Here is a 13,894-nt window from a genome sequence, read left to right as displayed (position 1 = left end):
CCATCTGTACATGCCACATCATGCCGATTTCAATCGCTCTCCCTTCTGTCGGACCTTAACTTCCTTCTCCAGTACCTTGCCAGTCTCAGCATCACTGCGGGCACGACTAGGATGCGAGTGCATGTGTTGGCGACAAAGCCTTTGTCTGCTACAGACGATCTCGCACGATCCAATAGGATCGTTCGGTAGGAGTTCGAACAAAGAATGGCTTGAGGGAGAGTGGAAGAGAGAGAGCAATGCCTTTCGTCTTCGCAAACAAAGACATTGTGTTATGTTGTGTTATTCCACAGGCTGATCGAAGTGAGTATAAGGCACTGCCTGCTTCTTACACATTCCCACAAATCAACGGGAACTCAATTACATCTTCTACTCAACATTGCAACGAAGCCTCTGCTCACCAAAACCAAGCGCACTACGAACATCGACTTCCACAAGCTGTTTCACCAAACTAACAACATCCGCCCCGTGGCCACAGATCGCCTCGCAACCATGGACCAGGGATCGACCTTCGACCAGGTGAAGGCGCTCTGCGCTGCCTACGCCAAGCATCTCCACAAGAACCATCATGCCATCGCAACCGTCATGACTGCCTACCAGAGCTACTCCGTCACAGCAGACGAAATCGAGCGCAGCATCGAGTGCTTGACGTCTATCGACGAGATCAAACGACACCTCGTCACTGGTCGTACCAAGCGGGTTTGTACTTTCTTCCCCTTGAATCTGCCCGTCTACTCTCTGGTCCTCTTCGCCGTGGTGCCATCTCTCATCAGCGACGAGGTCTTCCTTCGTCCCCCTCAGAAGATGATCCCTGTGTTCCGACAGCTACTCGGCAGTCTATGCCTGGCAGAATTCTTCCCGAACATTCACGTGTCGTTCAGCGATCGAGAGACGTTCGTTCGAGAACTCGTGGCAGATGCTGACGTGACTATTTTCACAGGTAAGGAGTCGAATGTGAGACTTGTTTTGCAGAAGACGAGGAAGAATAGCATCTTCCTCTTCAATGGCTGGGGTTGTAATCCGATCGTAGTAGCAGCAGATGCCGATATTGCAAAGGCTGCTTCGAAAGCTGCAGAAGCTAAGCTCTTCAATGCTCGACAAGACTGTGCTGGACCTGACAATATCCTGGTCCACAAGTCTGTCGCTGACCAGTTCCTAGCACAGCTTCAACATAAGGTGAGTCAGGCGAAGGTAGGTTCCTACAGTGACCCCGATGTCCTCGTCGGTCGAATCGCCGAAGATTCTGCTCTTGTCCGTCTCGCGTCCTTCCTGCTCAAGCATCAAGACAAGATCGTTTACGGAGACGGCATCGACTTCGCGAACACGATCGTCTGGCCAACTACGATTGTCGCACCACTTGCCGAGCAGACCAACTACGAGGAATTCTTCAGCCCGATCTTCTACATCAACATCTTCGACGACGACGATCAGCTTGCCCGTTACTTCGACTCGCCGCAGTACAAGGCTAACGATATGTACGTCTCGTTGTTCGGCACGTCTGCGTATGTCAAGACTCTCACCAAGTCGATAGTATACCACGAGCAGACGATCCTTGATGTCGAGCGTGGCAATCATGCCTATGGCGGCTACTCCTTCGGCGCCTCGTTTGTTGCTAGCAACGGTATGACCGATCCGCGTCCTATCTTAGTGCCAAAGGAGATATCGGAGTTCATCCAAGGCCAGGCAAAAGCACAAAACCCGATCTCGACCACCCCCAAAAAGCTATCAGCGGCCCAGCAGAAGTGCATCCAACGCGACGTCACAGACTTCATCACTCAGCACTTCGGCGACAACCTCGTCTTCGGCTTCGTCTTCGGAAGCCTTCTAGCGAACAAAGCCACCAACGCCAGCGACATCGACAACATGATCGTCCTGAAGATCCACAACGCCGAGCAGGAGGACGCCTACCTCATGTGGTTACGCAAGTACCACGCAGAGATGGGCATGACTTTCGACTCCGTCTATCCCACCGAGTCTTCACGCAGACACACCTCGATGTCAGCCTTGCTATAGCTGACGGAGTCTATGCCTCCATCGATCACATTTCAGAGCCAGAATACGATACTCTCGTCTGGGCTACTGTCCTCTGTGGTCCTAAGCGGCTGATCGCTGGTGATGAGAAGCTTCTGTTTCGGTATGCTAAGGCGATGGGTAAGTATCCGAAGATCTGGAAGGAGCGGATGCTGACACAGCTGCAGACGAGACTCGAGCGTGGCGGCTGTGTTGGGGAGGTGGGAGATGCTGCGATGAACATGTTGCGGAAGATGGATGTGGATCAGATGGAGATGCAGAGCAGCGACGCCAGATGGCTGAGAAGAATAGAAGGGAGTTTGGAGAGGCTGCGGGAGTGTTGGTGGGTTGACCAAACTCATGACCCACAGTGTAAGACTCACCGCTGAAACTCCAGTCTCCACAGAGATCACACATGCCGCGAATAGCGAGACAAGACTCGAGGCTGTGGCCCGACTTATTGGAGCATTGAGCTCCGAAGCACGTAGCCACATCCATCTCCGTTCAGATCCGAGAAGGTAACGTCGATGGCGCTGTGTTCGTAAGATCCGGTTCTGGCAGTGGGACCAAGCCTGTACTTGAATCTGGTGTACCGCACCAGTCGGGATGCGTATCAGCCTAAGTACGTGTGCATCGTTCTGTGTACTTGTCAAAGTACGTGCTCACCTGGATAGTATCAGCCGAAGTACGTATCGACCCACCTACGTACATCCCAGCCTACGCATCACCCCTTCTCCGCTTCCTCTCCAAATCTGCTCCAATATCCACATCCCCCAACACAACCTCCCCTTTCAACCCAGCCTTCATCCTCTCTCTCCTAATCTCCCTCGTCCTCCTCTCCGTAAGCCTCGTAACCCACCAAGTCCACCCCGTCATAACTACACAGAACCCCGTAAACGCCATCGCCACCGCAAAGCTCACCCCATACTTCGGCGCATACTTCATCCGAAAGATCTGTGGTCCAATCAAGCTCCCAATACCCCCTAGCGAGTTCGTAAACGCAATAGCGAAAGCGTTCCCCGTAGCCTTGGAGGTGGTCTGAAGACGCCACGGCCACATGGAGGGATACCAGGCGTTGCCGAGACCGCCGGCGATGATGGTTGCGGCGTAGACACCGCCGTTGTTGGGGTAGGTGTGGAGGATGGCGTACATGGCGAGGGTTATGGTCATGTAGGTTAGAGGGATTAACGGGAGGGGGATGTTGAAGCGGGTGGTGAGGAGTGAGGCGATTGCGATGAGGATTATGGGCAGGACTGAGGCGGGGATTGTCAGGAGCTGGGATTCGGCGATGGAGCTAAGGCAGACATTGTTAGTGGGGCATGAGGAGCCGTGGACAGGAGCGTGAACGTACGTGAGTCCCAGGTCGGCGACGATGGTGGGTAGGTAGAAAGTGAGATCAGAAGCGCCCACGGTCTTAGCGATGAAGACCAGAGTGAAAAGCCAGAGGCGTTGATCTTTGAGTGTTTCAATAACCTCTCTCCAGTTGAAGTTCATCTCACTTGATCGTGGTGCGTTGGCCGGAAGTCGAGCCTGGAGAAAGGCTTTCTCCTTGTCGCTGAGCCATTTGGCTTGTTCTGGGACTGAGACACCTGGTCAGTTCCTACCACAAGATGGGTTCGCAGGTGGATGAATTTCACTTACAGTCTGGGAGGACGAACCACAGTAGGGCGCCGAATGCAATCGTGATCACCCCTTCGACTAAGAAGAACCTATGGGACACGTCAGTTGGATGTGTTCATTCAATGCTGAAGATTACTTGCCATTGCCATCCTGACAGCCCTCCCCGTCCAGATATGTGGTCGAAGCCGAAAGCCAACACAGCACTGACGACGTTGGCAAAGAACTCCAAGGAGCCTTAGAAAAGTCAGCTACTCGCTCTGGACCTTCCATCAACCACTGAACTCACAGTAGATCAAAAGCCGCATCGTCATCTGCATGTCTCAGCATCAGCAAGTCATCCACGTCACACTGCCCGAAGTACCGGTATTCCTTAGACGTTAGTACGTACCTCATCAGCCCGATACCAATACGTCAGCTGCAAAATGATCCCGGGAAACATTCCCGCCTCACACTACGATTCTTCATCAGCACGTCTCCTCTGCATACATCATGATTCCTCCACTTACCAACCCCAGGAAGAACCTCGCATATACAAGCCATTCTTCGACGATACAGCAGCATGAAATGCTAGGGCAATGCCCCAGGTCACCTATCCTCATGTTAGCCAGAATTCCAATACCATCCCTCCCTCCCTCACTTCCTCTCTCACATCAAGGACACTGACCATAATCCTACTCTGAAACCGACTCGGCAACATCTTCTTCATAACCAGGTTGCTCGGAATCTCAAAAACAATGAATGGAATCTGCCATTCCTTCATCAGCGTCACCACCTTCCCACCCTCCCCTTCCCAGTCTTTTCTCTGGTCATACTCACAAAATAAACCGTACTCACAAAATTATACTCGTCCCCCGTCATGCCCAATTCTGTCAGGATGTTCCTCGAAGTGCCGCGATTCATGATGCGAGCATTGGCAGCATTGTTGGCGTCGATGTTCTTCACCATGAAAATTAACGCGCAGAGGGGCATGAGGTGCCAATCGACTCGTCGCAGGAGCTTTCGTTCTTCTTCGTAGGAGAGGAGAGTCCGTGCGGACATGAGGTCGTGGTCGTAACCAGCCACATCTTGGGCATGTTCGTCGATGGAGTGGGAGCGGAGCGCTGTGGCTTCGACTTTGGGCGCTGCGAGGATGTTGTCTGCCTTTGTGGTATCTTTCTCGTTAGACATCCTGAACCGTGCGTAATAGTGGTCAGGAATCAGGGTAGTAAAGATAAAATTTATCAGATCAGATCAGATACGCAGCGAGACTGAGTATCTAATAGAACCACCCCTCGTGCTGTGCCGCCTGCCTCCCGAGTCCCGCCCGCACCATGCAGTGTCACGGGGAAACCTTTGATCAGATAAGGAAACCTATCGCCAGAACGTGCTCGTCCCACACCATCAAGGTCATCCAAGTCTTCTTGGGCATGTCTTGAAATCGTGTACCAAGCCGATGATCCCCCACTCAAGCTCCCCAATCCTTCAGGTTCAAAGCTTGAGACACTGTTTCCATTGGAAACCCGGTCTCGGTCATCAATTAAGGCGGGGATGAGAAGTAATGTTCTATCTGGTTCGTAGCATCGTGGCGCTGGCTATAGCTCTCTATGTGAGCCCGCTTCTATCTGGTATGCGCATCAGCGTGAGTGGTATAGTTCACTTAACCTTAAGTGGTGTCCATCTTCTCGGCCTTCTCTGCGCGCCGCTCTGCCTTCCACTTCTCGATCTTCTCCAATACTTCCGGTACTGCCACAACCTGATCCATCGTCAAATGCATGCGATTGAAGGGGTCTTCGGGTACATTCAACAGTTGTTGTCGGATAGTAGATCTGTTGACAGTGGTTCTGCTGGTCGGGAGGTACACTGGATCAGTGAGTAGGTCGCCGATGAGGGGATCGAGGAACTCTTCTGGAATCTCTCCGAGGTCCTCTTCTTCGTCGGCCTTGGCTTGTTTGACCTCTGCGATTTTCTTGCCAAGTCGCTCCCACGCACGTAGCTCTTCTGGGCTCTTCATTGCTTTGTCTTTCATGATGTTGGCGGCCTTGTCGAAGTGTTCGGGTTTGTAGGAGCGGTCGTCGTCGGCGATGGCTTCGATGAAGTTCTGCTTCTCTCCGAGGTTGACGTAGACTGTGATGAAGTCGCTGAGAAGCTGTCGTGGGTTGAACTTGTACTCTTCTTGCATGTTGTCGACCTTGAGATCTTTGCTCTTGGGTCCGACGAGTGTCATGAGGTTGTAGTCCAACATGTCCACTAGTCGTGTGACGATCTCCTTTGCTGTGAAGGAATCGGGTAGTGTCTCAGTGAAAAGTACGAGAGTCTCCATCGACTCGGTGGTGAGACCCATGTAGCTCCTGGCCTGTTGATAGGATATTAGCTTCGTGCTCCACTGGCTCACTGGCTTTCGGTACATACCTTTCCCTTCTGATCGTCAAGCAGCTCCTGCTTCTCCTTTCGCTGCTCCTCGCTGAGACCTTGCATGTGGACAGGGTCGGCAAGCTCCTTGGTGAGCTCGTTGATCTTGCGTAAGCTTCCCAGACTCTCGTCCAGTACAAAGTTGACGTCGTTGACAATCATGTTGACGAATCGAACGAAGAACTCGGTATTCACTCGGGCCTCTTTAGCCAAGTTTTCGCGGTAGATGGTGTTGACCCAGATGCATTTGATGACCTGGAAGATCTCGAAGCGAATGTTAAACTTGTCGTAGAACTGCGTATGCGTTCCAGTGTTTTCGGCCTCGATGTAGAACTTCATTAGGGCATGAAGCAGGTGTTTGTGGGCGAAGGACGATCCAATCAGCTGGTCGCCCAGAATTCCGCGTCTGTTGTGACCCCATGGATAGACGCCGGTGAAGAGGATCGTCACCAGTCCGGATTTGACACCAGGGTTCTTGACGTATTCTGTGCTCCTGAGGAAGGTGATGCAGACTTGCACCAGCTCCTCGGACTGCTGTGGCGTGATGATATTTGGCATGTGCCGTGTGATGAACTTGAAGTTGTCGACGATATCCTCCAAGAAGTACTCCGGCAAGAATCTGAACACATCCGCTTGCGTCTCCGGCAAAGGAAGCTGCAGCTGTGCTGTCGGGAGGTTCTGTCCGGTGGCAAGACGCAGCAGCCACACAATCACGTATCGCATGAACTGCATCGACCGAGCTTGATTCAGATCGTCCAGCAAAATACCTTCGGTTGCGTGAATTCGGCTAGCCATGTTGTCGAGATGGTTTTTGTACCTTTGGAGACTCTCTTCGTATTTAGCCTGTGAATGGAGTCAGTATTCGTCACGAGCCAGCGCCCCAGCAGCCGCCATCAGACGCGAAAGCTTTACATACCAGGTATCGCGGGTCGTTCACGTATTTGTGTCGCTCTGCTTCCATGGCTTTGAGCTCCTCCTCACCTCTCTTGATCGTCTTCCGCATCGGTCCGATCTGTTCTTGCGCCGCTTCGGTACCATAGTGGTGCGCAGCGACTGTGAGAAAGAAGACTTCGGAGATGAAGTTGTTCGTCCCGTCAACCTTGTCAGCGTAAAACTCATCAGCCGCCTTCTGATCGGCGTTGATCTTGGTCTCGTCGCTAATGTCAACACGGGGGTTTCGTCGTAGGTAAGCCACATCAATCTTTTCGATCTTTCCAAATCGCGCGTCCATAAAGGGATCGCATAGCTGGTCGAGGACATTCGTGACGTTTATCATGAACCCATCAGTCGAGATGATGCGAGGATCAGGACGCATCGCGCGCTTCTTGTGGTTCTTGTTCACACAGATTGCGAGCCAGTCCAGTATCCGGCCGCGAGAGACTGGTCCTGACTTGACGATGCTGTTGGTAATCTCGAAGAGCTCATGTTGGTGTGTCCGTAGGGTCATGCGAATAGCGTTCTGCCCATTTCTGACAAAGCCTGAATCTCTTGTCCTGGGCGCCGAGAAATAGCTGTTTGCCACGTCTTGCTGTGCGGGTGATATCCGGAAGAACGGACCAAGTATCGTCTTCGTCTCAATCTCCTGTGCTGCAACGTCTCCTGGTGCCCACAGCGGCGATTCCGTCACTGCATCCACGATCTTAGGGTATCTTAGCAGATTTCTCAGCCCACGAACGTAATTCTGATAGTCTCCGAGCATGTCCTGCTTCGCCAGCTGTCTGCTCAGCTCTTCCGCTGCTCCTACCACCGCCTCTTTAATGGAGTCGTCCTCTTCGAAGCGTGATGTTGCCTCGTTCAGGAAGTCGGTGCAAATACCAACCTCGCATTCCGGATCTGCCTTCAGGTGGGCGACCAACGGATTGGACGTGGACGCGTTGTTCTCGAACATGTCAGGCATCGTGACTGCAAAGATGCAGTAGCTCATGCAGAATCTCCTTGCCTCTTTCAAGATGCCATGCTTCGGATCGTCCGGTCCATCGTACTTGGAGCCTCGGATTGCTCGAGAAACGCGCTTGAAGCACTGCAGGAAGTATTCGAAAACCTTGCCACCCGGCGCCTGTCCAGCTGCTTCTGATAAAATCCCATCTGAGCCGTTGACATCCAGCATCAGCGGCGAGTCTGCTTCCTCCAGCTCTTCCTTAGTGTTGCTCAGGAAGATCAGCTTGTTGCCATGCCCGTCAGTCACTTCTTCCGGCTTCAGTGTGACCCGGTAGATCTGCCGTAGATTCCTGTCCTGCCACTTCTCGATGCTCTCCGGAGGTCGCTCGCTTCGTGATACCGTCCTCGACTGTGCCTTCTCCGATCCATCTCGTTCTCGCTTCGCTGGTGACGCCGGTCGGGGAGCGGGCTTGACAGTGATTTGAGGGGTTGTCGACTTCGGCTCGGGCGCTTTCGCGGGCATCTGGGCAAAGTAATTGGCTCGTTGGCTGGCGATCGCTGGATCGCTCTCTGCTGTGGCATCACTGGCCTGTGGCGCTGTCGCTGGTGCGGGCTGCTCGTTCTCTGCTGCTGGCGCGGGAGGTGTTGTCGTGCTAGATGATGCCGGACCACCCAGCTTGGCCAGGCGCTTTGCACGGATCTGTCACAGGTGTTAGCATACACGATCGAAGAACTGGTCATAGTTGAGCCGAATCGTACCTTGTCGGCATCGGATTGTGTGGAGTCCGCCATGTTGTGTGTATGTGGAATATCCTGCAGTCCAGGAGTAGGTGGAGGTGAAGGTGGCGGTGTTGAAGGATGAAGAGGTGATGTAGAAGAAGAGATGGCAGATCGAGTAACACGAAAGTAATGCGAGATGTTCGATGAGGCAACAGATGCCTTACCTTAATAAGCAAGCGCTTGGACCATCGACATCACCGTGCATGGCGGGCCGAGCTTAACTCCGAACATCCCTGTCCTTTCTCTTGCACTCTGTTCACGAAGCACATGCATGTCACTTCGCGAGTGAATGATCTACTACCTGGCATACAAAGACTCTACCTATTCACATTCACCTAACACCTTCTTGGAATGTTCACTTGCCTGCATCTGCCTGGTCTGACTGAGTCCAGCACCCATATACTCACAGGTCTTAGGAATCTTCCGATCAAGATGGACCTTGCCAACAACACCATCATCGTGGTGAACCCATGGAGCTATGCACAGATCGTTGCCGTATACTGGGTCTAGAGAAACGAATAGCCCGAGTCGTGGCTCGTCCACCCATGGTTCCAAGAGAAAGAGCTTGCTGCCATGGAACTTCTGCAGGAATCTACTGTGTCCTGACCATGGGTTGTCGTTTGATGACACTATTCCGCCATGATGACTTGTGTACCGTAGGGCCGCAGGTGTGCCCTTAGATGCCAGGGAACCAGAATGTTCATCTGCAAAGAGGAAACGCCTCGGGCGGGACACGGCATCTTGTCATGACAGGATTCAGTATCGGTGAGACAACCCAATGCAGCTGATTGATATAGGCCCACCATGTGGTACGCCCGCCCTACATTGTCTGGCGAGGATGTAAAGTCCAATGTCGCCTGGTATAATCAACAGGACGCTTAGCGATACTTTGATGTGAGACACGAAGTGGAACATCCTCCACCCCCGCCGGAACAGTATTATGTCGAGCAGCAGGAGCAAGACAGTGCAGAACCTGTATGAACGAGGCTAGACCTAGGCCAACTGTTCACGACAGAACATGTGGACTCACGACGTGCCATAACGCAGTCAGGCATGCTGCTCAGCAGCAAACATCACAGGCTAAAAATCTGCCAAACCACCCTCTAATCAACGCATTCCGCATTCCTCTACTCCGCAACCTCGAGAACTATGGACGATCAACGCACTCCCACACAGGACACATTCCTCGGTGACCCCTTCCTTACATGGGCTTTCTCCACCCCCAACAATTCATCATCTTCAAGCAATCCTTCAACGCCAACGTACAGCCGCAACCCAAGCGCCAGGTCATGGCTCACAGTCTCCGACAAAGTAGGCCCATCTCTATCACCGCGATCGCCCGGAAGTACAGCCAGCTTCAGTGTTCCCAGTCGATTCGGACCAGGGGTGATAAAGGCGCCGAGACACCCTGCAGTGCTGGAGAGGTATCCGTATATGATGGATCGAGTATGGAGGAAGGATGAGTGGAGGTGGTTCTTTCTCTGAGAGTGTTGCGCCGATAGGGCCTCCATCAGACCGTCTACGTGTACGACGGTTGCAAGCCGGATGCCTATACCCATGCAAAGTCTTTGGGGTCAACGAGAGAAGGGCTTACTGCACTGCAAGGACTCTCATGATGTGAGCGAGATGGAAGCTGCGGCGTGCACCAGGACACCTTCGCCCACGCTAATAAAAATGAAAAAAGAAAGGCGCATGACGTTTGCCTGGTGATCAGGACGCGTCTATGAGCGTGGAGGATGTTTCCGTTTCCTGGTTCAAGTAGAACCTTGTAAATTTTGCCGAGCTTCGCTCTCCATCGAGCGCGAGGATGTGAACAGACATCAGTCTTATTCCGAGAGCCGAGCACCGCATGTGACAGTCAAGCTTGAGCGTAACTGTACCTTCACTTATTTCGACAAACTCGGCGGCTCGGCATTGCAGATCTTCAAAAACTTCTGCAAAACAGCATTCCAGATCACTTTTCTGCGTGCAACCACCTCACCAGTTAAGCATCCACTCTCCATCAATGGAGCACGGCTCACTGACCCGGCGGAAAGATACCATGGCGGGCGACGACATCACCCACGCCAGCAAACTCACTCCTGCGGCCAAATCAGAGCCAGCATCGCCACTCGGAATCCTGCAGAAGCTGCCCGCCGAGCTTTGACTCGAGATCTACGAGCACGTCTTTGCCGACTTCACCATCACCGCACATGACAAGATCGCAAGATGTGTAGGCGGCGACGTGTTCCTCCCGTCTCTCCTGAGCACGAGCCGCACCATCCAGCATGAGGCCCTGGCCCCGTACAAGAAGCGACTCGACGAGCTCTTGGACGAGACCAAGGTCGCGGAAAAGAGAAGGCTTGGAAGGACAAGGTGGCGTTCGACAACAACCACCGGTCCTTCGACATTTTCTTAACGCTCTTCGACACTTTCACAACGCCTGTCGACGATTACAGATCGTTCTTCGAAACTGATCGTCCAACCTACATCTCGGCGGAAGCTACTTCGGATCCAACCTACATCTCGGCGAAAGCTACTTCCGACGTGATAAGAGTACGTCTTGTACGAGACGAAGAGTCCAAGAGAATGGACTTTTGGCTCAGTAAGCCTCCCCTGCGTTGCATGGACTCGTAGATCAGAAGCAGCAAAGCTGCCTCGGGCTGAGCACACACGGAGAACGCACAAGATTGCAGAACACAACGCATGTTGAAGGCAGGCTGTGCGAGTGGGACGCTGTCCGGCTAATCAGTGCGGCGTGTATCGCTGAGAGCTGGCTATCACACCGAGTCCAATAGTGGATGCGTCACATACTTATGCCATGCCACACCCCAAGAACATGCACCTACGTAAGTAAGGCCATAAGCACAGAAGCATGGAAGGTCGTGCCACAGCCGGAGGGCTACCAGGGGCACATAACGACAATCGAAATAGCAACAGGCCAGGGAACCGTCCGAATCCATAACGTCTACAGCCCTCCCCCACAAGGACGAACGAGCAGAGACCTAGGAACCCTAGCTGCGCTAGACCGGATACTCGAACAAGGGGATACACACCAAGTCCTAGTAGGCGACTTCAACCTTCACCACCCGCAATGGGGTCTAGACTTCACCCCCCCACACGCATACCTAGGAGGCAAGTTGCTAGAAATCACCGCGAGCCGCGACATGGAACTGGCGACCCCAAAGGGCACAGAGACGTGGAAGGCGAGATCAAGCGCAAGTACGATCGACCTATACTTCCTCTCGAGAGAGCTAGTAACGAGACTAGACAAGTGCCGCCCGAACCTCTCGCTCGAAGCAGGATCAGACCACATCCCGATCTAGACAACAATCGAGGTAGGAGTCGAGGAGGAACCTATAGCGGAGCCACGCCTAAACTAGAAGAAGGCCCCGTAGGAGGAAATCCGAGACGAACTAGCGGCACGACTACACGATAACAGAGCAAATGCGGGACTAGAAGCGGGAACAGAAGCAGAACAAGAAGCCAAGCTCGACAAAGAAGCCGAACGGATAACGACAGTCGTATAGGAGACAGCTCGTCGGCACACACCCTACATTCGACCTTCTTAAAGACAGAAGCTATTCTGGACCCCGGCGTGCGCGGAAAGGGTAAAGGAGGCGAGGAGGGCTAGACGAGAGTGGACGAAGGAGCACACACAAGCAACATAGGACGCATACTAAGGGCTAGCTAAGCTAAGAAAGCCTAGATACGTCGGGACAAACAGCTAGACTAGAGAACGACGGTCGGGCTCGTAATAGAGAATCCTAACTAGATATAGCGACTAGCGAGGTGGGCGAGAGCCGGAGGGACAGAGAAGACGCCTTACTTCCTACCTATAGTCGACATAACGGGGACGCTAAGGTTAACGCCGGAGGCAAAAGCGAAGGCGTTTGCGGACCACTTCTTCTTAACACAAGTCGACGCGGACCTAACGGACATAGTAGGCACGTCGTACCCGGAACTACTAGACATACACTAGACAGTCTAGCTAGGCGAGGTTAAGGCCGTAATAGGACAGCTTAAGGGAAGAAAGGCCCTAGGGCCCGATAAAATCCTAAACCTCCTACTAAAGGAATATAAAGAGGAAATCGCCCCGAGCCTAGCTAAGCTCTTTACTGCTTATCTACGGAAAGGCTACTATCCGAAGCCGTATAGAGACTCCCTAACAGTAGTCATCCGGAAGCTATAGAAGGAAGACTATAACAGGCTTAAGTTATATAGACCGATTGCGCTCCTAAACATAGTAGGGAAGATCCTAGAGAAGGTAGTAGCCTAGAGACTTATAAAACTAGTCGAGGAGAACAACATCCTCCCGGAGATATAGATAGGAGGGAGAAGTAACCGCTTAACCCTTACGGTAATAGAACTAATAACCGAACAGATCCAAACCCTCTAGTACTATAGACGGAATAGAACAGTATCGCTACTCTCCCTAGACATCTCCGGAGCATTCGATAACGTCTCCTACGAAAGACTACTCTATATACTCCGACAGAAGGGAGTCCCCGTATAGGCCACGAAATTTATACACTCCTTCCTTAAAGAGAGGACTACGAGAATAGTCCTCGGGAGGTATAAATCCGAAAGGGTATACGTAGAGACCGGAATCCCCTAAGGACCTACGCTATCCCCGATCCTATTCCTGATCTTTCTGGCCGACCTTATCCCCTTACTTACGTCCCCTTAGACTTCGGCGTTAGGCTTCGTAGACGACACAAACATCCTAGCCTAGTCCGCGATAACGGAGGAAAACTATAGACTACTTACGGAGAGATATAGAGCATACGAGGACTAGGCTAGACGCCACGGCGTCCGTTTTGCCCTAGAGAAATACTAGCTAATCTACTTTAGTAAAGCGAGGACCTACTACAACATGTAGGTAACTATAATAATCTAGGGATACGAGACGAAGCTCTCCCCCGAACTCTAAGTACTAGGAATCTAGCTAGACCCGAAGCTAAGCTAGAACCTACCGATCAAGAAAGCCTAGAATAGGGCACAAGTAAACGAGGCATCAATAACACGTCTTACTAAGTCAACGTAGAGGGCGACCTTCGACAAAGCAAGAATAATGTATAAAGTAATCGTTCGACTAGCGATGCTTTACGGGCACAAATCTAGGGCACGGGGGGAGTCGATAAGCTAGTGCCGCGACGGATCGAACAGCCTCTTAATCGAACCTAAGTAGGTAACTTAAGGAGAATTCTCGGAGCGTATAAGACTATACCGACGAGAGTAG

General features: G+C 52.4%; 3 protein-coding genes across 3 annotated transcripts; 1 reads left to right on the top strand and 2 right to left on the bottom strand.

Moving 5' to 3' along the window:
• Positions 1-489: 489 nt before the first annotated feature.
• CLAFUR5_13443 (2-aminomuconic semialdehyde dehydrogenase) lies at positions 490-2,010 on the top strand (the record flags this gene model as incomplete). The annotated part of the gene is made up of 1 exon (XM_047912591.1): positions 490-2,010. The coding sequence occupies one exon, from the start codon at positions 490-492 to the stop codon at positions 2,008-2,010; it is 1,521 nt and encodes a 506-aa protein (XP_047768738.1).
• A 714-nt stretch (positions 2,011-2,724) lies between these two features.
• On the bottom strand, positions 2,725-4,794 carry CLAFUR5_13442 (MFS transporter prlL; the record flags this gene model as incomplete). Its single annotated transcript, XM_047912590.1, has 9 exons — positions 2,725-3,301; positions 3,359-3,587; positions 3,649-3,716; positions 3,768-3,861; positions 3,914-3,938; positions 4,016-4,078; positions 4,134-4,216; positions 4,303-4,372; positions 4,444-4,794. 9 exons carry the CDS (start codon positions 4,792-4,794, stop codon positions 2,725-2,727), a joined length of 1,560 nt encoding a protein of 519 aa, XP_047768618.1.
• A 475-nt stretch (positions 4,795-5,269) lies between these two features.
• On the bottom strand, positions 5,270-8,685 carry CLAFUR5_13441 (Ubiquitin conjugation factor E4; the record flags this gene model as incomplete). Its single annotated transcript, XM_047912589.1, has 4 exons — positions 5,270-5,959; positions 6,016-6,858; positions 6,932-8,593; positions 8,653-8,685. The coding sequence occupies 4 exons, from the start codon at positions 8,683-8,685 to the stop codon at positions 5,270-5,272; spliced, it is 3,228 nt and encodes a 1,075-aa protein (XP_047768740.1).
• Between the last annotated feature and the right edge of the window lie 5,209 nt (positions 8,686-13,894).

The sequence above is a fragment of the Fulvia fulva genome, chromosome 12 (genome assembly GCF_020509005.1).
Source record: "Fulvia fulva chromosome 12, complete sequence".
NCBI classification, from domain to species: Eukaryota; Fungi; Ascomycota; class Dothideomycetes; order Mycosphaerellales; family Mycosphaerellaceae; genus Fulvia; species Fulvia fulva.
Note: the sequence above shows the minus strand (reverse complement) of the source record. Positions and strands in the feature narration are given on the sequence as shown.